Below are 24,385 nucleotides of genomic sequence, written 5' to 3' on the forward strand. Positions count from 1 at the left end.
TTATTTATCAAGCAAAAAATGATAAAAATTGAAATGAGAATTTTCTTTGAGGAGGAAAGGATACAAGCAAGATCACATGCAAGCAATGCTACACAGCAGTGCTAAGGAAAGGTGCTAACACAACTAATTTAGCAAAGCACCACAGAACAGATACTGTTACTGATACTTTAATTGCCGTAGATGTTTCAGGTTGAGCTAACGTTACCTACTTTATATACTGTTGGGTAGTTTAATCTACAGTAGTGCATCTACTTTAATAAAAGTTTATGTGTCAATTTTTCCCCCCGGTATCAAAAATGGTACAGAAAATTGAGATTTTTCAAGGCATCAAAGTTAGAAATTGCAGTGTTCTGACCACATTATTCTGTTAACAAAAAAAAAACTTACTGAAGCACAAAAATATGAAATGTTCATCGACTGCAGCAACACTTCTGACTTCATTCAATTTGGCAGTGTTTGTGAGTGGGAAGCCAGAGAGGGATCACGTCTTTGTTGCTGCGCTAGCGACTTCTAAACTGTGTCTCGGACACCCACAAGAAGAAGTGTTGGAGGCGTGGGAGACAGCGTGAGCATCCAAACGTGTTACATTCTCCTTGTGAGGCTACTTGTCTTCTGGTAAAAGAAGCGGTGGCATGACTCCATGTCTCAGAGTGGTTGTCTACATCCTTCTCAGACCAGCAGGGAGAGGGGAGAGGGTCTGTCCAAAGTAAAGGAATGTAGAAAATACATAGTGTAGTTAAAACTGTCAAAAAGCATCAGTGACACCTGACTGTTCTTGGTCTGTATTTGATCCATATGCTTTAATTATGAGCTTGAGGCCAAGGTAAGTCAAATTGCTAAGAATAGCTGCGTACAACAGGGAGGAGGTAAAAACTGCTCTGGTGGAGCTCACAGGGCACAGATTCCCTTTGGAAAAGCTGACACAGTAGCCAGCCATCTTAACCCTACAAAACTGGAGATACTGAGCAGAGGCAAACCAGCTTCACTACAAAGACCCGACATGCAATTAATCGTTATTTAAAATTGAATGAGATGGAGGACAACATGGAGGAAAGCTTGAGAAGAGAAAGCACTGCCATTAAAAGGCAGTGAAAGGAGAGGACAAACAGGAGGCGACTGAAGGTGGACAGCATAGTGACAAGTGAGCAGGAGACGGAGGGGGAGGATGACGACGCAGAGAAACTGGGAGTGTGTGAGAGGGTTGAGCACGGAGGGCACCGGTTAAGAGAGAAAAAGTAGTGGGAAGAGTGCACCATAAACTCATGAATATTCACACCAGGACATCTGCCAGTCTGCAGATACAACAGAGTTCGGCAACTGCGAGCAACATGGAAAGCGAGACTGGTGAGGGAGGCTGAATATTAATAGCGTATGTGTTCAAATGAGTAACATCCAGGCACAAGGTGTAACGCACTCAGTGAACAACAGGAGGCAAACAGCTGTTTTGTTCTTTATGCGTCACTCACAGAGGTTTGTTTTAATGCAAGCAAACGCAAATATGAGGTAGTCACCGAACTGTGTTTTATGGAGAACCCTGACACTCCACATGCCAGTGCAGACTGCGCCTACAAACCTCGCCACTAAATGATTCAAGCAGTATAGATTTATTTTTCATATTCCTTCGTATTTCCCAAGAACCTTCTCTAATTATGGCACTAAAACCCAAAATGAGTGTGTCACTTTTACAGGCTATTAATTCATACTATAAGTTAATTGGTCCCATTTTAACTTTAAGCTTAAATAAACACCAGTTTGATCCTACTGTTAGAAAACATAAAGACTGGTTATGAATGGGAAACTGTGGAGTGACTGTAAAAGCTTCCTAATCTGAAGTGGTTACCACTGAACTCCTGCATTTTCTACAAGAAAGAAAATATTTGACAACGTGGAAGTGATGACAAGCTCTCATGTACAATCTTCTGTACAACATAATTAGTTTGCATTCACACACAAGTTTACTCCGGAGCATCTTGTGCATTGATAGAATCACTGGGATGCTTCGATTGTTGCCAAATGTGATATTTGGCTTCTTCTGATGATGTTGTCGTAAGGATCAATACTGTGCAGCACTGAAAATTGCTATGAATAAGAGTGTGTGACAAATTAGTTTGGGGGGGCACTAAACAACTTGCAATTTAACTGTTGTACGCCTGTGTGCACAAGGACACAAGACACACAAACACACACTCACTCAAAGTGCTAGATCAGCAGCAGTGTGAAGCCAAACTGCTGCAGATTTAGTCTACTGCAGGCATGTTAGGTCTGTGAGTCTGCTGTACTGATGGGTGGAGCTTTGAGCTAAATGCTAACATCAGCAATATGTTGATGTTAAACCAGCATAATGTTTCAGAATGTTAGCATGCTAGCTCACTTCAGACAAAGCTCAGCTGAGGCAGATAGGGGAATGCTGTTAGCTTTTTGTTGGATATGTGGCTATAAAACTGACCCTGTGATGGTGAATGGCTGTTCCAACCTCATGGTGGCACTAGAGGAAAAGTAATGGATACTTTGTTTCCACCAAATGATGTGTCATTCCATTTAGTAAACATAACATGGGGGAATTACCAAATGTTTCACACTCACGCTTTCATTGTAGTTGATCTAATGATTGATATACTGGTGGACTGACTGAGCAACATTGCCATCAACACTGCTGCTGGCATGAGCAGAGGAAGTGACAAACACGCACTAATTTTCTAGAAGAAGGCAACGTCACAAATCCAATCTGCTATTTCAACACAGTATCACAGCATCCTTGTGAGGCCAATAGTCACAAGCACTTTGTTTCACATTTGTGTTTGCTTCGTGTCGTGCAGCCCACTGCCATGGCATTTCTTCTGTGGAGACATTTAACACATCTCAGCATATGCCAGCATCATAGGCCAGCTATTGTCTAAGTGACTGCCTTGGGAGAATGACTCACTGGCCTGGCTGTGACACGATTCCTCCTTCGCTCTCATCCCGGCTCAACTGCCCCCACCCGTTGGTGTCACGACTGCTCACATCCAACTAGCTTTTACAGCCACTTAAAGGTTAACCTCCTCTGGGCGTTGATGACACTGAGCAGAATGCACTACAATGATGCTGGCGCTATTTAAAGGCCTGTCGCAGTGCGCAGGGAGCTTACTGACGATGCAGACGTGACGTTACTTTACGAGTAAATACGGTTGTAAGTACAGTTCTTGCTGACCCATAAGAAAGTTAATCTGGACATACAGCATCTGATGTACAGAGAGCTGTTGTAGCAGGAAAACAAAGTCTTACTACTGAAATGAAAGAATGGGATCGATGTTCAATAGTGTTTTATGAAATCTGAATCCAGTGCCGAACCTAAGTACCACAAACTGCATAAATAATTTCATATTTAAGAACAAAGGTTGGAATTCAAGGGTTTTTCACATTATTTTCTATTTACAAAACCCTAAATATGTGCATTTTCTGAGCCTCAGAGTTCATCTTCACAAAAATAAGCCCTCAGATCTACGGCGCATTTTACTGTCTTTCATCTCGTTGTTTCTGTTTTCTGTTTTAAGTGATTTATTCTCACTGCTCATTAAGGGCAACTGTTTTGAGCAGAAGAGCTCTAAAAACTTATATATATAGCATTTAGCAGCAAAAGAGCCAGATATTTCCTTTGTTAGTGACCAAAACAGACCTAAAATGAGTGTGAGTGTTAGAAATACCTTCTTTAGGTGGCCACACATATACATTGTATATGTTGAACATTTGAACAGGACTCGTGATCTCAATTTGACAAGACTACAAGTCTATCGCCACTCTGCCAGCCCTGTGAGGATGTAATGCTCATTATACACCAGAGAACATGTTAGATGGAGGGCTAACTTTGCTATTCTTAGATTATTACCACTGCTGGCGCAAAAAAAATGCAACATTTTGCCAGAGGGTGGCACTAGTAGGAAGGCCACGTTGATCAGCCTCTATGCTTGTTTGTGTTGATCTGTGAAAGACACTCATTTATTAGTGGAGCTTTTTTTTTTAAACAACTCACTTGGTTCTGGTACATTGCCCTCTGTCAGCAGGCTGTTATTAGCAGCCTGAAATCAACCGTTCTCCATCCTCCTTTTATTGACCTGCAGATAGCGGCAGTGTTTGAATTAATTCATGCAGCTACTCCTCAACTTCAGGCTCCCAGGAGGAATAAAAACCTATATCAGCTTATTGTATGGCTACATGCACGTTATGCACAGGTGTTTCAGGCAGCCAGCTCCCCCGCACCAACTCCCCCAAACCCTGTTCACATGCAGAATAGGAAGCTATAGAGGAATTTTACATGGCTGGATACAATACAGTACGTTATCGCCTGGAGTGGAAAAGTAGGTCATCAGCCTCACAGGGAGCAGTGAAGCTTCACTGCTTCGCTCTAAAGAGTAGGATGCTTGCTGCACTCTGAACGTACAGCCAGTGCATGTTAACAGTGCTCAATCCTCTGCTGTGTGTGCTCACAAGCGGTATTGACACACCTGGTTGCCTATATATACTTATATACTCCACCATTCTACATGTGAAATTCCCAACAAGCATCTCAAAGCTACTGCAGTATGCTTTAAAAAAAAAAATCAATGCAGCACATCGAGCAGAACATTATGTATCAGACGCTGAAGATGCCGGGTGACAGTAGTTTAGCACACTGTAAGCAAACACCATTTTATACATCATCTAAATCGTTGGATTCGCTTCTGCAGCTACAGCATGTACCAGTGAAAGCAGAGCAGATGAAAAAGAAACAGGTTTTAAGGTTTGTCTAGTGCAGTCTAGGGAACAAGAGGATCAGAGAGGAACAACAAAAAGACAAGTGGAAGCTCATTCTGATGCATGAAAAAATAACAACAGCACCCCGAGAGCAGTGTGGCAGCGGCATGACATGCAGATATGTACGCGGCGCAATCAGTCACTGCTGTCTGAGGGAGGACACTGAGCTTCTAAGGGGTCCTGTTTTAAATGAATGCTTCTAAGCAGTGGCAGCAGTCAACAGCCCTGCTATTGACTGCTTCTTACCTGTCCAATACAACCTTCACAGTCACCACTGGCAACTCACCCTCCTCCTCAGCAAACACCACATGCGTTGTGCCACCAGGCGCCATTATTTGTCTAATCCATTCCTTTCCACATGCTCCCCCACGGCGGCCTAAAATGCGAAAAGCATCATTTCATTGCTGCGCCAGTGATGCCCGACTGTGTTTCCTCTTAAAAACCAATGATCCCACCACGCTTGACATTTTAAGAAAGTGACTTCATGATGTCAAGTGCTGAGTGTCTCAAAATTGATTACCTCTCAGCGATATAAGGCCTGAAGTAATGCTTTGCCTTTTCAAGCAAAGAGGCCTGCCAACACTCCTGGGTGGCTGTTCGCAGCGATCTGACTTCTCAGGATGAGGTTATGAATGTAACATTGTCCTAATTCTTACATTTGGGAATATATCAAAAAGTAGTTTTTCTTCTCAGCCAACTTTGTAATGTTAATTCTTTCATATTTCACATTTTCAGCTTGTATCTGGAAGGAGCACAGAAAAACACCCAATCATCCCGGTTTTATGTCTGCTGCACTGGATCCTATTAGATTTTAAGATTATAGGCAGGTGTGGCGCCTAGCTAAATTCCTAACATTTCTGCTAATATTCTCCAGCACTTGTGGCAGCTCCAGAGTGATATGAGGAGACACTTTTGAAAGACTCCAGCTGCAAACTGAACCAGGGATGTCGCACTACATGGCTACATGTCTTTAGATGAATGGATCCCGTGTATAACCCACATGTTTTGGGAAGAAAGTGCACCACAGAAACAGTCAGGGATGGGCCTTGGTACACTATTTGAGCTTTTTCACATCTTGTGCTTGCATGTGCTAGCAAACGGCTCCCCTTTGGATCCTCTTTCTCGCTATGTGCCAGTTCTGCAAGATCTTGTTTGGGCCATTAGCTACAATATAAAATATTTGGCTCTTACTGGCTCACTAGACATATGGCTGCTCATGGAGACATTAGCTTCACTGGTGAGCTTTAAATCCCACCTTTAGGCTCATTTCAGGGTATTGTTTGAAATGTATTGGTACGATTGCCAATATGATACCTATAAGTTTCAGTCCCAACACTTTTTCGATATATGCTTTGAGGAATATAAGCATATTTTTCTGTAAAGTGCTTACTTGAAAAAATAAATGTCTCAAATGTTAAATGTCTAAGCACAAAGAAGTGTCATGGAATAAGACAAAGTATAAAGTTGGCAAAATCACAATTTAAATCTCTGATCAGATCAAAGAATAAGTAAACGAGACCAAACATTTGATGCCAACTTTCGGTACTTGACAGTCTGCCGGCTCCACTCAGCGCCACAGGCTGTTGTTTTTCACTAATAGTAACCTGTTGTTGTAACTGAAGGTGAAATTCATTTGCATGTCCAAAAACAAATGTGCTATTGGTTGGCTAAAATGCCTTATTATCATTAGGTTACTTTCAAAGACCTGAACAAGAGTCAGTTTCCTGTGATGAGCCACAGATAAATCCCTCAGGTAAGACCCTACATATGCTGGAGGAAAAGAAAAGGCAGAAAATTTGACATGGAAGCAGTTGGAGGGATATCTACTTGGACAGCTTTCTGACACTGATCTAGTCATTATCTAAATCCTTGGCTCAGACATACTGGCAGGGAGCAAAATGTGTTCTTCAAGAGAAGCTGCTCCACACACTGATGCTCTACAATTCATCCCAATTCAGATCAAATTGCCACCAAATCATTTATGTCACAATAAAAACTGGTTACACCACAAAGTAATTAATTGATTCATTTGATACAAGGGTTAGAGAACAGAAATGGAAGAATTCTCTCTTAATTTTAAAGTCGGGACTATATGCACAGAATATAGATCAACCACTACACTTTGCTGTATGTGACATGTTCTCGGAAGTCTCAGATATCAAGCAGAACATACACCAATCAGCTGAGTCGTTTAGAATGAAATCAATATGTATTCAGTCTCCCCAGAGCCCCTATTAATTGCACTAATCAAGAGAATGCGTATTGAATGGCAATAACACTTGACATGCGGAAGCATGTTGGAACCGAAAAACTATTACTCTTGCCCAGTTCAATATAGTGTGGAGGAGTAAGCAGGTAATCAAAATGAAAGATGGTGTCGGGTTTGTAGCAAGAAAATAGACGATATAATTTACACATCAAAGTCACTGCTGTTTTCAGATGAAAACTCAAGACATTTAAGGTGGTTTGAAAGCTAACTAGAACAGGTTTCACAAAGATAATTAATATGCCTACTTAGACCACAAAGCAGAGGAAAGTCAGTCTAGACTACAGCCCCACTGAGAAAGGATCAATAATATAAACAATATAAATCTAAAAAATAGGCCAATATGCCATTGTTGCTGTTTTAAAGCTAAGTTAAGTATTGATCGGTCTATGGTGTAGCTTACAGAGAGGTAGACTTTCTCCAGCATCTCTCGTGTATGGCCAGATTTATTATTCATGCCATAGGTAGCATACAGCTGCACTCACAGGAAACTTTGAAGTAATGCATTCAGTACACCACCGACACCACCAACTGTCTAAAAGCTGAGACAACTATCAAATAAAGTTAGAACAAAAGACAACATCTGTTCAGTGGTAGCTGCATGAAAATGATATGCATGCCTCAGCAGTGGATACTATAGGAGAGCAGTATTCAAAGAAACCACAGAGGTATTCTTCCCTCTTCTGCAAGCATCATCAGCAAACTCGCTCTCAAAACAGTCCCTCTTGTGTGATGTTGCTCCAAGTGAAACACAAGCATAGTCTGTATGTGAAGATGCATATTTCTGCACAGTGTCAAACCAAAATTATACATTTCTAATATAGCGTAAATGCAAATATTCTGGCAGATTAAGATCGAAGCGTCCCACAAACTAGTCTCTGGTTCCTGAGCAACACAAGGGGGAACTCAGGAAAAGCATTAAGAACAAACACAAATAACAAATCCAGGAAACTAAAGCCTGTATGAACCACAGACTTTATGGCGAAGAGTATGAGACTGATGTCTTTCCCACCCTCTAATAATCTCTCCACTAATCAATCTACTGTGCCTGGAAAGAGATTCCTCACATAACCGACCATAACAGCTGGTGTTTGCCTGGCAGTCATACTGCTTACTCTCCCACCTCCCTATGTTTCTGGATAACTTCATGTCAGTTTACACTCTATGCGCTCACACACACGCATCAGAAAACACATGAGACATCAGGAACGTCGGGCAGTTGCTGCAGTGCTATGAAACCATCATGCATTCTGTTGGCACACCAGATTGTCAGGGTGAGTAAGGGCTCTGTTTAGCTGAATCAGTGGCACATGGCAAACACTGGAGTGGTGCTCACATGTGTTTGTATGTGCTCAGACTGCCTCGATATGCAAAATTTTGATAGTTTTGGTTGGTCAAGGAACAACAAATCTTGTTCCTTGACCAAATGTGGTAAGACTTTGCAAAAACCAGGATTGGACACAGGAAAGAAAATGACATTAGTCGAGTAAGACCGTTAAATCCCTTGTCTTTGCCACCCAGCTTTCATCTTTGAGACCATGGTAATGGTCAATAAACTCACCTTTGCATGCATACGTATGTGCTTTTGATCCTTTGTCTAGGATGGGAAAAAATGACCATACACACATCATTCCTGTGTGGCCATGGGGTGCTCGCTGCAGCAGCTGGTATTTTGGGAGAGAAATGGGATATTGTTCCACTCCCAGCTGGAAAGCATGTCTGGATGTTGGTATATGAAGGTTGGACCTGGCAGTGCTGACAGTGAAATGAGGGGTGGCCTTGCATGTGCATGCACTAGATTAGTTGCCATGGTAACGGCAACACATTGCCTCACCAAAACTAAATTGCGAACATCAACACATTTACACGTTTGCGTGGGCCGACAGTAAAAAAAAAAAAACTAGAATACTTTTGAAGCACAGACTCATTCAGTAACAGCCTTTTCTCTGTTTTTAACCTCTGATTGTTGTGCTTCTGATGGAAGAACAGTGAAGGGATACAGATTGAGACTGAAAACAGCATATTTATCTTCTGTTTCATCTTAAACAGTCATTTATACGATGTTAAATGCCAAAGAAGATTAGAGAGAGAACCATAGTGGAATTTTCACATCATCTGTGTATATGCCTTTGAAAAGACTTAAGATGACTCCTTATTCACGATGGTCACACTCACCTCTGGGGATCTACTTTAATATACTTACAAAGCTGATGGGCATGACTCCCAGTGACATGCAATGTGACTGTCCAAGTGGGCTTAATAACTATGCGGTAAAACCAGGGAATAATGGTATATGCAGAACATTATACAGGCAGCACAAGATAATGTCACTATCGGTGAGACTGCAATGATTATCTCCATTACTGATTGACCTAGTATGCTTGTTCTGATTAAAGGATTAATCATCTAGTAAATCTCAAATTTACGGGAAGGAAATTTAGAAGAATACTATTGTTATTGTTTTGGAGAACAAGAATCTCTATTTGAAAGTTACATTAAAGAAATCATCTGTAATCTGTATCTGTTACAGTATTCCTCTTAAGCACTGCAGCCAATTGTTTTTTTACTTTAACTGGCAGTAAAAAATTATGACATGACACAGCAGGAAAAGCAGGAAATCCTCACATCTGAGATTCTGTAACAACCAACAGTCTGGCATTTTGCTGTCTAATTTTTAAATCATGATTATTCTTAAGCATTCCATTAAAAATAAATCATCAAATTGGGCAATAAAGGATTATCGACTCACCACAGCACAGTTGTCAAGTATTAGTACATCTTTTCAAGGAAGAGTTTGACATTTTGGGAAATACACCTATTCGCTTACTTGATTCCCTTCACTATAAAGCTCCAGCCGGCAGCTGTTAGCTTATCTTAGCACAAACAGGGGAAAACAGCTAGCCTCGCTAGCTGGCTTAATATTTACCATACAGACTTGAGAGTGGTGTCTCCTCCTGGCAAAAAAGGAAATATTCCTTTAACTGCTACCATCACATGACACCATCACCTTGCTCACTGATTTCCTTCTCTTTATGCAAATCTATTTTACCTGTTAGTTCCCCCAACATACAATGTCACCTCACTCTAACAAAGAAGCGCTCTCATTCTGTGGAAAAATGAAGAGACACATGCCAGAATATGACAGGTACAGGCCATCGACATGCCAGTAAAACTTGCCTGATTTATTCAGGGATGCGTTTATTACTCTGACTTAAATGCTTAACCTATCCATTAATCTGGAGAGCAGGCCTTGTGTGCATTAAATGTCATCTTGAATTGCATCTGGGGACACTGGAGATCAATAAACTATTGACTGGATACTTGTCTTGTTGAGAGGGGATCACTAAAGGATGCAAGTCACTGATTACTCTCAAGTCCCACTTAACTCACAGCAAAACAACAAGAGACAATGACAAGTCAATAACACGCCACACAACTCAAAGGCGACCACTAAGAAAAAACATTTCTGAAGATCTGTAATAAACTTATCTGATAATGAATCTAATGTGGTAATTTACAATACATTTATCTATATTATCAATTTAATTATCAATACTATCACTATTCATCTATTTCCTCTTGTAATGACCCAGCTCTGTACGGGAAAGGATAACAACATAAAACAAATGGATTTAGTAAAATAAAGTTATTTATTGCATGGATCACTTATAGGTAACTCTGATTTACAAAAATAGAAAAAGAAAAAAAGGCACTACAAAGGAAAAAGGGCAGCATCGTGCCAGCGTCCTTTATTTACCTCAACCAGAGGGTACCAGCCCTTTATTTGAAGCAGGCTTATATTAGAGACAGGCCTCTACTACTACTACTATCTTCCTTTCTGTTCTTCTCCCATTTGCCCCATTAAATTTTGTTACTGCATTATGCTGTTAACTGATTTTAGCTGAGTGAGGCTCCCATTAAAAGAATCAATGCTGTGAAATTGAAGAGTTTAGAGCCAAACTGTGCATCAGTGAGGCACTTAAACAATGAAATGAGGTAAAGGCCCTGAACCACAGGGAGACAACTAAAGCCTCAAGACAACTAAAACACCAAGCTCGAGGCTGAGCTAAAAAGAGCAGAGGAGACTCTGCAAAACAAAGAAGAGAAGCGGACTCCGACCACCAAACCACCAAGAAGAGATGCTGGCTGGTCAGGTTGTTCACTTGCATGGCAACAAATACAAATTCAGGCAAAACTGAATTTTATTTTAATTTAATTGAGATAAATCTATGCAGATTGTGGAGGAAAGTGCAGAAATACACTTTAACTGAGGAGGAAACAAAAGCTAGGTGGCAACAACATACGTACAGCTTGTTGTAGTTTCAGTCTGGGCCTCTTATCTAACCACTACCTGTCTGTTGGAGTATTTGGCATTGATGACGTCATCTATTATACCGTAATATGGTCTAATTTATTGTAATAATTGATGATGAAGTTTCAAATATAAGACAGTGAGCCACAAACTAGGACAATTAATTTTAAAGCTGCTTTTGGAACTTGACTCTATAGGCAATATGATGAGAGGAAACAGGCAGAAATCATGTTTTAAGCTGAATCTATAGATATATAGGTGCATGATAGCAAACAACCTTTTTGCTGCTAAAATAACATCTATTTCTAAACCTACATTTCCAAATATAGTTCATGATCTAGAGGTACAATGTCTTCTTAATGACATTCAAATCTTTGACTTCTGCACTGGACAGTTATGAATTACTGCCAAATTAATGGCACATTAATTCAGTGTGGATCCAACCAAATTAGGTCTCCCACAAGAACTTTTAAACAAACTAGAGCAATTAAAAATGTGCATGACAATTTTATTTTTATACTATCTGGAGAGACAGAGCTGGGGCTGTTCTTACATAATTATAATATGTTTTGCACTTTCAAACAAATGCATTTCAAACATGCAATACCAAGATGCAGAATTTACATTTACATTTAAAATGTTCTCATTTACCTCACACTGTTTTACATCCTATTCCAGTGACCGTTGCAACTTACTGTGATGCTTGGCTGAAGATTGGGAGACAGTACCATCAATTTGGTTAATTTTCATATTTGTCTGGCTTTAAGCTACCATAAGTATCTGTCCAAGAAGATTTCCAGACACATGAAACATTTTCCATTGCTAAGAGCAGAAAATTGAGACAGAGAACAATTGATGTCTCAGTTTTTAAAGTGTCAAGATGATTTGAATTAAATGCAAGTTGAGTCAAAGGTAAAGCAAAAACAAAAATGAACTGATTTCTTTTTGGACACCACAACTAGCACCTTAGAAAGTTTTTATGGCTAACATGCAGGCTCATTGCATAGGAGGCAGGACCTGTAGGCTAAACTTATGGAGTTGAAAGGGCAGAACGGAGACATTTTTTTTTCTACTCTGGTCTCCACCAGCTCTTACTGTTAAATATCTTTCATTTTAGCTACTAAATGCTCCACTATATTCACCACTAACTTCCTCTGTCTGCTGCTGAGCAGGTGGTCTAAAGTGGGTTCGCCAAAGCTTTTTTTTGCTGAAAACGGCTGCCTGTTGCAGCCAAAAATAATAATGATTACTAATGAGACCAGTGAGCATGAACCAAAACAGCAAAGCTATGGCCATAGAACAAAGGAATAATCATTCCCCAGCATTTAATACTAACTGATAATTTGTGTGAAATTTAGAGGACACTCTGCTATTGTATGACTTTCATTAATAATGGAGAAAAAAGTTGAAAGAACCTCTAAAAAATCTCTGAAAAGACCAAATCTGGGATGTATTCAAAAGAAACTAATGATGCCCTGTGGTGGCAAGAAATATTCAGGTCACAATCAGGTGGTGTTTACAGATTTTTATCTTCAGAAATTTAAAAGAGACCAACATGCTCACCAGCTAATCAGAAGTATTAAAGCTGTAGGATTATTGCTCTCTCAGCGGTAAGATTCAACTTTTAATGACTTTGAAAACTCTGTAAGATTGTATAAAAGACTGCTGGCAAGATTATTATTTTTAGAACGTATTTTTCACAGTGGGAGAAACGGCATCTACTGGAACCTTCATTTAAGCTGTATTGACAGAAACCTTTGCTTGGTAAAATATAAACCTCATCTGTCTCAACGAGCAGTAGACACATTCAGATATGATGATAAAAAAAATGATGACTGGAAGCATTTTGGTGCCTGCTGTTTTTGCAGAATGAAAAGGATAAAAAATGTATCAAGGGTATCATTCAGTATGAATATAACCATGGCAACCAGGCAGAGGGGTATGGAGACAAGACTGGTTCATCTTTGTGTGCTACAATCACTGAGCTTTTCCAAAGTATTTTTACTTCATTTACCAAAATTCAACACCTGTAATGACACTTTTCCTGTTTCTAGTTCACATACACTAACTTAAAAAAAACCCTTTAGATTTCACACAGTTTTTATGGCAAAGCAATTAAGCTTCTACAGGATGAGTTTAATCCTGTTAACAGATTATTTGTAGCCCTTTTAACCTGAAAAACTACCAATACGGTGCAATGCAATTCCTGCCATAATGTAGGCACAAATCACAGCCTCGCTTGGCTTGCAGGGACTGATGTATGAGCTACATCACAGACAGAGGAGCTCTTTTTTCCTACTGGGACTTCCATCTTACCTTTTTCATTAACTTTCTTTTGCTTCTATATAACTGTATCATTGCTCTTCCTTTTCATTGGAACATATAAGCCCTGGAAGGAGTTTTCCTGTGATCCATTCTAAAGGTTTTTAACCACTCTGAGAGTTTCCTTACACACTTGAGAGGTTTAGCTCTGATTGTGAAGTCACACTAATTTAACCTGACATTAAAACTGGCTAGAACTGCAATATAACCTGAACTACTGCTCATGACTGCAGTATTACAAATGTATGCTGTATCTTTTGGTCAGTGCTAAGATATTTAAGTGGTCGAACTATTGTATATTTTATGAATTTCTGATAGCTATGCCAGGAATCAACCGGGAGTCAAATCAATGAGTAACTAGAAGCTTCGACTCCATGCACCCTGCATCAGGGCCACTGGTAATAAATGCTATTGAATGTACTGAATGCACATTGCTTCAAACAGCAAAGCTACTGCGCTGATGCACTCCACTGGGTAGATTTTCAAACCCTTCAGCAGCTGGTAATGCAGGTGATGTAAGCTAATTGCTCCTCCAAAAATGTTAACAGTGCTGGCTCCTTCAGCAGAGGAGCTGTCACATTTCTGGGAGTATGAAATCAGACAAAGGCCAAATACCTCACCGAACAGCAGGTGTTCTGTGATGAGGAGGCAAAACTGTGACTGGTCATTACTTGTACAGCAATAAATTCATAATATTATATAGGATTAGTATAACATAACAACTGTAAAGATCTACTCATTGTGAAAAAAAAAAGTTGACAGTCGACAATGCTTCATCTTTTGTTTGTGCATCTGTGGTTCCACTTCCAGTGGCAGCTTCTCCAGCTTGGTTTTGAGTTCCTGTGAACATTTCCATGAATTTGTACAATCAATAATGGCTGCATTACATTTACGTAAGCCGATTTCAGGGTGCTGGTAATTTACATACTGTACAGACTACTATATGATCAATAGCATTTCATTTGAGTCTACCACTTCTGCAGAATATGGGAATTTGAAATATTATGGTTCCACCTTAATGATATCATCTCGCCCATTTAGGAGTGACTGAAAGATGGCTGTAATATACCTGCCCAGCCACTTGTCTCCCTCTGGACCAACCTGACTGGCAGGAAAGCATGCACAGACAACCAAAAGACATGTGAGGGGACCGAGAGACAGCAGTTCTGTTCGCCTTTTCATAAGGTGTGATTCTACTACTGGACAAATTTAGATAATGAATGAAATCAATTGTTATATCAGCCATATTTATAGTGCAAAGAATCATCTTGATAAAGTGTTCAGTTAGTGCTACACCACTGTGCAAAACATCATTCTTTTTTTAGTATTTAAATTTGATAATATCAAACTGAAATCATCATTCATTGATCAATTAGTCAGTTGATGGAAAAGTAATTGAAAACAACTTAAATAAATGTATTTTCTGAGTCTAAATTCTCAAACATGTTTCCATTTCATTTGGCCTGATTTTTTTCTCTGGTAATTGCACGGATTTATAAATATCTTGAGCAAAGGCATGTTTCTCCCCTCTTCTCTGCCTCCACCATCTATTATTAATTGATTTTGAGTGTTCTTGCAAAACCAATTAAAAGGTCATACCAAGTTACATGCAGCACCTCCGACACATACAAAGGATGTGGACATCGCCTCCAGGTCTGAAAAATGAAGCCAGTGCACAAGTGCCTTAAACCTGCAGCCTTTCTAATAGCCAGCAGGGGGCGACTCCACCGGTTGCAAAATGAAGTCCGCTTATATGCAAGTCTGAGAAAATGACCGAACTCTCTCTTTTATTACTTCAGTAAACAGATTCCTAATGAGTTTATGGTCTTCATCGCTGGTTTTGTCTTCTTCAATACAACATGATGTACATTTTGTAAATGCTCCCATTTAGAGTGAAATAAACAATAAAGCAAATGCTTTAGAATGTGACTACCTTGTTATATACAAGGCCGAACACGCCGACCATGCTCTTGTCCAAATATGGTCACTTCTGGCTCCAAAAAAACGAGATGGCAATGGCCAACATGCTAAACTCAAGGCAATTACAGTCAAAATGGGTGATGTCACGTTGGCAGCAGTCAGTGCTCCTACATCAACTGGCTTTGATGTCAAGGCTAACAAACATGAGTGCATTGATGTTGAGAGGGAGACAGGTAACATCTTGATTGGTCCTGGACCTAACGAGACTTCTCTGCTTCCTGAGGCACTCTTGCACCCACTGCATGAGAGAGGTTGAGTGGAATATGAAAGTACGAGGAGGGAAAGACATGAAAGAAGTGTCCTAAATTATAAATGGGGCTGACAATGGAAATGTGATTGGAAAATGAAAGATGGGGGAGGATCAGGTTTGTCTTCCGCACCATGCAGAAGATGAGAGTTTCATATTTGCGAGCTGTGATAAATATGTCAATTAATTGAAAATAGCTCTCATCTCAAACTTCCATTATAACTTCAAAGACTGCAGAATGCTGCTGGATAACAACTGCGGGTATCATAAAGTCAACAGATACATTTTCTCCTACTGGGGCACCAGAAAATGCAGAACATATTCTCAATTACTTTAAAATCATACACAGGCCCGGGGGCTTTATCTTAATTCACTCTCTGCCATACACACGATCCAGCGCTGTGAGGACAAACTATGGAGAAGTTTCAGTGAACAGGCAGAAAGCTGGCACCTCTGCTTGAACTACCAAAAGCAACATTTCAAAATGAGTTAAAGAAAAGATGTATGTATAAGAATTCACAATGTATTTGAGAAAGACGAGGCACAATGCTCGAGTACAAGGATTATAGTGTGATAAATCACAGGCCTATCTGCATTTTGTTTTATTATGCTATTAAACAACGTGTACGCTTTCTTTTGTGCCCTGTTCCATAAACCCACTGAGAAACCAAGATGGGCGCATTATAATAGCATGTTATCGAGAAATCAGTTTCCATCACTCTTTATCACACCTTTTCTTCCAACTTTTCCATTTGTCTTAACATTTATAATATCAACACTGAATCACTCATCAAATGATTGATGCGAAAGGAGCCAGTGACAAACCCACCAAGAATTATCACTAAGCCCTGCAGCTGTCCTGAGCTTTCAGCTTCTTTTTATATCCACTGTTTTGGTTTCATGCACTGCACTGCAGGGTTGGGCATCACATCGCAGACAAAGTTAGCCATTAGCTAGTGAAGACGGTCAAACAGAGGGATTAATATTTGTGCATTAACAAGTTACAGTGTAGCTTTGGAGCCTGCACACATACAGTAGCTGCCATGGCTAAACTGTAGCCCCGAGCAACCACCAGGGAGCTACAGGACAATTGGAGGGTGGAGGGCAAAGATACTGCATGCAGGTGTATGCTGGTGTTCTAAATACAACTGGAAGTTAGTTATTGTGGTTTAGCCGCTGATTTGGCCTCCATGTCAACACCGTCAACAATGGGTGCTGCAACAGTGGCTTAAAAGCCTTGGTGTCCCATTTCATTTCCATCGCATATAAACATCTCAGTCCGCTCAAAAATCATAGGAAAAAAGACTCTTTATGACTCCTGAATTTACCTGCAAATCAAGTCTTTAAGTTTTCTTCAGTATCAAAGTAATCCAGTCATAATTGTCTGTACAACCATGAGTACATTGCTAATTTGCCAACTAATTTGCTTAAATTGTAGCCCACAGCATAACTCACTGACTCCATGGTCACATTTTACTTCCTGTTTAAATCCCCATAAGCATTATGGGAAGTGTAGCTCTGAAATTTAGAGAATCATTATCCCAAACAGAAATAAGATACACAATATTAACCACAGCGTATGTGTGTCTGTATCCATATACAGAAATTTACTATGAGAGAGAAAAACAACGCTGAACTATAAATCTGAACCTCAGAGTACAGTCTGGATATCAATGGCAGTACTGTCGTTACCCCAGCACACCGGGTATAAACCCAGCTTTATACATTTGATTGTGCACACTTAAAGGACCAGTGTGTTGGATTTAGTGGCATCGACACTGAGGCTGCAGAATGCAACCAAGTGAATGCCCCTCAGTTCACCTGTCTCTTTCCAAGCCTGAAGAACAAAAAAGTGGTTGTGAAGGTCGTTAAAAATGTGAATGCCGCTCTCTAGAGCAATCATTCGGTTTGTCCTTTCTGGGCTGCTGTAGAAATATGATGGTGCAACATGGCAGAGTCTGTGGAAGAGAACCCGTTCCCTCTGAAGATATTAAGAGCTCATTCTAAGGTAACCAAAGCACAGTGATTCTTATTTTCAGGTGATTATGCACTGATGAATAATTCATACTTATGAACATTATATTCCATTTCTGGAAATGGATCCCCCTAAATCCTTCACACTGGACCTTTAACTGGATCCTGTCCTCTATCAACAGCTTCTCACAGCAAGAGCACAACTGTCCAACTCCACCCACACCTGCCCCATTCTATTCCATTTCTGCCATATTCTGCCGATAGATCCCCATAAATCTTACACAATGGTGATTTAAGCCTGAGAAACATTGTAAGGTTGTAATATGTTAGCAGTGTGTGTCTGTCATTCTTTTGACTGACTTAAAATCAAATGTTTTTCAAGAATCAATTAATTTTGCTTTTGTTTTAAATTCTGAGATGTTAATGGAGTCATCTCACGATGCCGTCAGCATCCTTTCCACTAAAAGAACTCACTTCCCGCTTTATCAAGCACGGACACATGTACGCTCTGCCTGACACATCATGTCATTTACAGACCTGAAATCACACACACACACACCACAGTGTGAAAGATGTGCCTCTGCTCATTAGTCCACTGTGACCCGGAGCCAAGTCGCCTCATTAAGAAAAATCCTTGACTCGCCTCTGCGACTCTCTGAGTAGAGGCCACTCTTTTATGCTGCTACCAAAAATAACCTTCATCAGAGGATTGGCTTTCTTCACACAGAACCCTCACCAGAACCCCTCAGTCATGGAATCTGAGGAGGCACAAAATCTAAATCAAAGTAAAAACTGTATCCCTAAAGTTTCCTGCATTTCCACATCCACCTGCTCATTTAGCACATGGACACACACACACACACATTTATTGAGGACTTAGTGGTATTCAGCAGAGACATGACTAACAGAACATAAGTATATTCTGTCAGTTTGTGGGTAGCTGTGAAGTTGTCATGTCTGGGTGGACAGTCTCACCCTGAGCCCTTCCCTCTGTCATGAGAAGTGAGTCATGTCTGTGAAGCACTATTATTATCGTCTGCCTGGGGCGGGAATTAGAGATAAGCTGCAGCGGAGGCTGATTTAAGGGGAGTTTAAAGGAATTAAGGTTCAAGAAGAAATTAAAGAATATCCTCATTTCACATTTTTGGGTGAAAATGTGAGAGAGGGAAATTGAAACTGTCCGTCAGAAAGGGGCGGTATATTGGCCTTTAAGATACTTTTAGATGTGAAATTCCTCTCTGATAGCTGTCACAACATGAAATTAGATATCACTAATGTGACAGGTAATAATATGTGCTGAAATAACAATTATCTATGATTGTAAGCAACAATAATAAACAACCTGGTCATTGCAAATTTGCATCCAATCATATTGTAGCTAGAAATGGTGAAAAACACCAATCAATGTCTTCTAAAGCCCAAGAAGACGTCCTGAAATGTCTTATTTATTCCACAACCCAAAGAGTAAAGAGACCAGAAATATTCCCATTTAAGAAGCTGGAATCAGAGAATTTTGACTTTTTCTTTTAAATTTACTCAAACTGATTCATGGATTATCAATAATTAGTGACTAATGTAATAGTTAACCAGTCTAATGGTTGCAGTTCAGTGCAACACCGTGCTTAACTGCAACATTTCTAAATTCACTTCTCAGGGCAGAAAATTGTTGCGTAGCTCTCTGAGGGCTTAAACTTCTTCAGTGACTGTACTTCACCTTTGGCTGCATCGCTTTGCGTTCATAATAGTGGTAATGTTCCAAACATCAGGACCTGAAAATACACAACTCAGAGCAGCATTCCTCCTCCTCTGAAACTTTCTGATTACGGTGTATCGGTGAGCACCATGTGCTTTAATTTGCTGTTACTGGTCCCAAACCCAATTCCAATCTCTCTGAAGAATCGAAAAGGCTCAAGGGTGAATTTCCCGCTGGTAATGGGGTGTCCCTATCACTGTTCCCTTCGCTTATATAGTTTCAGCCTGATGTATTCACTAAAATCTCTGAGGCTGCAGAATTACAGCGATTGGTAATTCCTGCATTGGTGGAGGCTGAAATACTGCAAGTGCTACTCGGGGCTGGAAAAACTACTGAGCAAACTGCACACTTTCCGGTTCTTTCAGGTGAGGAGCAATGTGCTCCTCATGAGGATACGTGAACTAAACATGAATCAAAGAAAAGGCAGTAAAGGCCAGTGTACAGCAAAGATGCATCTACAATATTTATCTGCCATAAAGTATGAGCCATCTATCAACTAAAACTATGAAAGTGAAAAAAACAAGGTAACTGGGAAATACTGATATGTAAACATGTACATGATATCAAGGACTGTTGACACTGTCTTCCTGAGACGTTGCATCATTTGAACAACATGAGCTTCTGTTCCTGGTTCCAGCTCTGATAAAGACGTGCACACAGAGAGCTCCCGAGTATGGCGCAACATGGTGCAATCAGTGTTTTCTTACAGAGAGTGGCGAGAGAGGGGCTTTCTACGGACTTGAGGAGTCTTCTTTTAAGCCCCGTGCTACAAATGTGGTCTGAAGTATCAACCCACCCAGGCTGAGGACATGTGAAAGCTCTTTATGTCTGGAAACAGCTAAACATAATGTTCAGCAACTTTGTTCTCCTCCACAAACTGACACCTACCATGAGCTGTTACGTAAATCAGACACAAGTAATCTGGTTGATTTTGCCTTTTGTGTCCTGAACAACATCATTGTCAATGACAGGACTTACTGTGCAAGAAAAAAGGGAACAGGCTTTTTAGTTCCCCTGAGAAAAAAAAAAAAAAAAAAAACATACTCTGAATCCGTAAATCCATTAAAAAAGCCTGATGCACCCCTTTCATCCCTCAGTGGCTACCATCAAGTGATTCATCTTCTCTTTGCCAGGATGAGCCAGAAAAATACGACCATTATGTCGTCTACTTTATGTCCTTAGCTCAACCTTAAAGGAAAAAGCCAGCAGACCTCCTGCATGTTCCCTTCAGTACATGGCCACTTCAAACAAGTCGTTTGTCATATCATCTTCATTTACTGATTTTGTTCATCTCTTTCTTAAGGTCCTAAGGCACTGAAATAACATTGTGATGGAGGGTAAATACTGGCGTGGCAGTGCAGGCATGAAACAGTGATTATCTGGTGTTGGTCAAGTGTGAGATTCTCAGAGAAAATGTCTCCAGTTGTGACGTAGCTTTGGTAGCTTCTTAGCTAACCCCAGCTTCCTCGCGAGGTAAAGCTTCAAATATTCAAACAACATACGGCCATTTCGAAATCATTTCCAAAAATCTATTTTTAAGAAACTGTTGCAAATGTTGTCCATTATCTTATAGATTATTGATAGCCTCTGCATAATAATGACAGGCCCTTTTTCACTGCCCACATTCTGAATGTGACCGTGTGACAGTGAAGCCATCAGTCATTTTATTATTTATACAAGTGCTTTTCATGCTGTGACATGTCAAAATGTCCTCCATGAAAAAGGCTTGTTTCAGAAATATTGTTACCTCCAGACCCCGCACCTGCGACTCCAGTTCTCCTCTCTCTATATTTTTGAAACAACGCTGTTATTTTTGCTCCGTTAGCTCAGCCGATCGTCAGTCAGCTGTCACCTTATCGTCTCTCTCTGTAACATCTCGACTGCGTTGACGTTTGTACACGGTGTTTCAGAGATGCACATCTCACTCAGGAGTGTGTGTCTGCGTGTGAAGTAGAGCAGACAGACGATGTGAAATCAAACACTGCGAAGGCATTCATCTATTTACAGCGGAGGGAAAAAGGGACAAGCTCAGCAGTCAAGATATTACAGGTTTAACCAACAGATGCTTCAGGGCTGCTGTGGAAAACGCTTGTGTTTAATGAGAGGACGTGTGGCTTTTGGGCCTCATACAGAACACTGCCGGAAGCCCTTTTTAATTTTTTTCTCTCACAGTTTAGTTGAAGGCTGCAAAAAAGAACAAAAATAATAATTAATGATCTTGAGTGCACTCAAAACACTCAAAACAATATTTTGATCTTCAAATTATCAAAGCTTAACAAGTAGCCGCCTTGTAGCTCTCTAAGGACCAGTGTCCAACTCTTTCGAGCATGTGGGACAATCTACGCAAAAGGCGCCCTCTAGAGGCAGTGTTTGCTTTGTCTGTTCCGGGCTACTGTAGAAACATGGCGTAGCAACATGGCGGACTCTGTGGAAGATGACACTTGTGAAAACATAATTATGAATATTAGATTCAATTGTTGCCAATAGTTTCCCCTCAATCCTAAACACTGCACCTTTAACTGCTACAGCTTGTCACAGCAAGAGGACATCATCCAACTCCACGCACACCCAGCCCACTACATCCATCCCACTCCCCCTGTGCACACACACACGCACACACACATCCTCCTTGAGATTTAGAAGGTATTCCTAGCGACTTGTCAGCTGAGGTGTGTGCACGTTTGAACAGTAAGAGGAGAAAAACGAATCAACAGCAAGATGAGGGCAAACAACAGCTGATCTGAATAAGAGGGGAAGTGAGAGTGTGGTAGTGAGTGTGTGTGTGTGAGAGAGAGAGAGAGGGAGGAAGGATGAGAGGGTGTGTTTCTCCGACTGTAGAGTCTATTTGATAAAAACAGTTTTTTTCATTGTTGTCAGACAGGAGTTGTTCTTGTTTCCTGATGTGTATCTCAGAGCTGTGCTGAAGTGTGACCCTGTTCGTGTTTACTTGTAGGCCAGTCAACAGGTTTGATATATTGAATAAAGCTTTCTGGGCAAAATGCCAGCTCCAAGCTCTGAGAAGCTGTGCAGCATGTTGACATGAGGACATCTGACTTATCTCCGAGTATATGGACACATGTGATGGCTTATTAATAACACAGTTAGAGGCTGTGTGTCAGGATGGCTGCTGGAAACGTGAGCAGCGAAATGGCCTCTTTTCTGTGGTGCACCTACACTGATTTGCACAGGCCCCTGTCTTGGCTATTTGGAGGAACTAGGTGGTGTGATGACCCCAGTGGGCGAGTTTATGATATGATCTGACGCTTGGTCAAGTCTGAACTTTATTTCTAATTGCACCCACAGTGTTAAATTCTAACATTTGTTCATATTTCCACGAGAGCATCATGTTGAGCTGCTTGGGTATTGACCAGATCATGAGTTTATGCTCTGTGTGTCTATTGAAATTCGCTCTAAAACTGTGGGCATGTTTCTCATCTGCAGCAAAAACGTGCGTTTTACTTTCTGAATAGAGTCTGAGGAGCAAACACCGGCTGAAACCTACCTAATAAAAGCAGCTTCACTTCTCTGGCCGCCTTCTCTCCGTCCTCTCGGAGGTTTTTGTCAATCATCTTTGACCTCTCCGCTGCAGCCTTATCCTCGGCGCTCACCGTACAGCCCATGGCTCCAAACGCAGGGGCGCACCGAACACTTTCACACAAAAAAACAAGCAAACAAAACAAGAACGCTTCAATGTTGAAAGTATCTGCGTGCCAGATGATGCTAAGAATAACGACGGAGCTGTTCCTGCGTCCGGCGCTGGAGAGGAAAATCAGCCGATTCCAGAGTTTTTCCTCCACGCGTAAAAAGTCAACGTCCCTCTCCCGTTCAACTTGGAGCTCACAGATGAAGCAGATGCAGCCAAACCACTCGGTTTATGAACCTCAGGCTGTTACCGCTGGTCCATGCCGGAGCGCTCAGAGCCCGCTGTCCTGCATCCATCCACAGGCTGAGATGCCCGCGCTCGCCGCTCCGCTGCGCACCGCCTGCTCGTGTCGTCGGCCTGGTGAGCAGCGCGTCCCTCGGCCGCGCGGCTGCTGCAGTCCCCGTCTGTGCCCACTTCAGCCGCTCAGATACCCAGATATTCCCACAGCTGGAAGTGGCATCGACGTCACGTGGACAACTTGTCGCGATAGTCCAATTAAAACAGGTGAGCTTGTGGCTTGCGAGGAGCCAATTAAAGCGGAAGGCGGCGAGGCGTGATTTCAGGAGTGCGGCGCGCAGACTGCAGTGGGCGCTGTGCCAGCCTCGTTCCGCTGCATCGCGATGCGAGCTCTCAGGCGACAAACGCAGCAGGCTCCAGTGACTGTCTGAACTGTGCAGGAGCGGCTTTGTCTGTGCAAGGATGCAAGATGTTAAAATGGCTAATGGGTCTTTGTGTCACATGTTTAAAAATTGGCATAAAATCACAGCTGATAGAAGAGCTGGTTGACAGCGCCCCCAAATGGACACAAGTAGACATTTTCGCTGGGAGCTGAGAGAGCAGAGAGCTATATGAAATGTAAAGCAATAATAATAATAATAATAATAAGAAGAAGAAGAAGAAGAAGAAGAAAGCCTGCATTCAATAGCACCTTTCACACAAGAGATGCAGCTCAAAGTGTTCTACAACATTACAATTAAACAACAGTTCAAATAGTAAAAGGAACTTAAAAAGTAGGGAAGTAAAATAATCAAACAATAAAACGGTGAAAATAAAATGAAATAAACACCCATTGGTTTCAGTCATTCATGTGCAAATGCAGTTAAATTAATACTGAGCTG

General features: G+C 41.0%; 1 protein-coding gene across 1 annotated transcript in view; it reads right to left on the bottom strand.

Moving 5' to 3' along the window:
* LOC121622683 (guanine nucleotide-binding protein G(i) subunit alpha-2) overlaps nt 1-23,723 on the bottom strand; it is a 40,588-nt gene extending 16,865 nt beyond the window's left edge. Inside the window, exon 1 of the mRNA XM_041959588.1 lies at nt 23,127-23,723. Coding sequence (XP_041815522.1) covers nt 23,127-23,244 — 118 coding nt within the window. The 5' untranslated portion in view covers nt 23,245-23,723. The remainder of the gene's footprint in view (nt 1-23,126) is intronic.
* Between the last annotated feature and the right edge of the window lie 662 nt (nt 23,724-24,385).

Source organism: Chelmon rostratus, chromosome 2 (assembly GCF_017976325.1).
Source record: "Chelmon rostratus isolate fCheRos1 chromosome 2, fCheRos1.pri, whole genome shotgun sequence".
Taxonomy (NCBI): domain Eukaryota; kingdom Metazoa; phylum Chordata; class Actinopteri; order Chaetodontiformes; family Chaetodontidae; genus Chelmon; species Chelmon rostratus.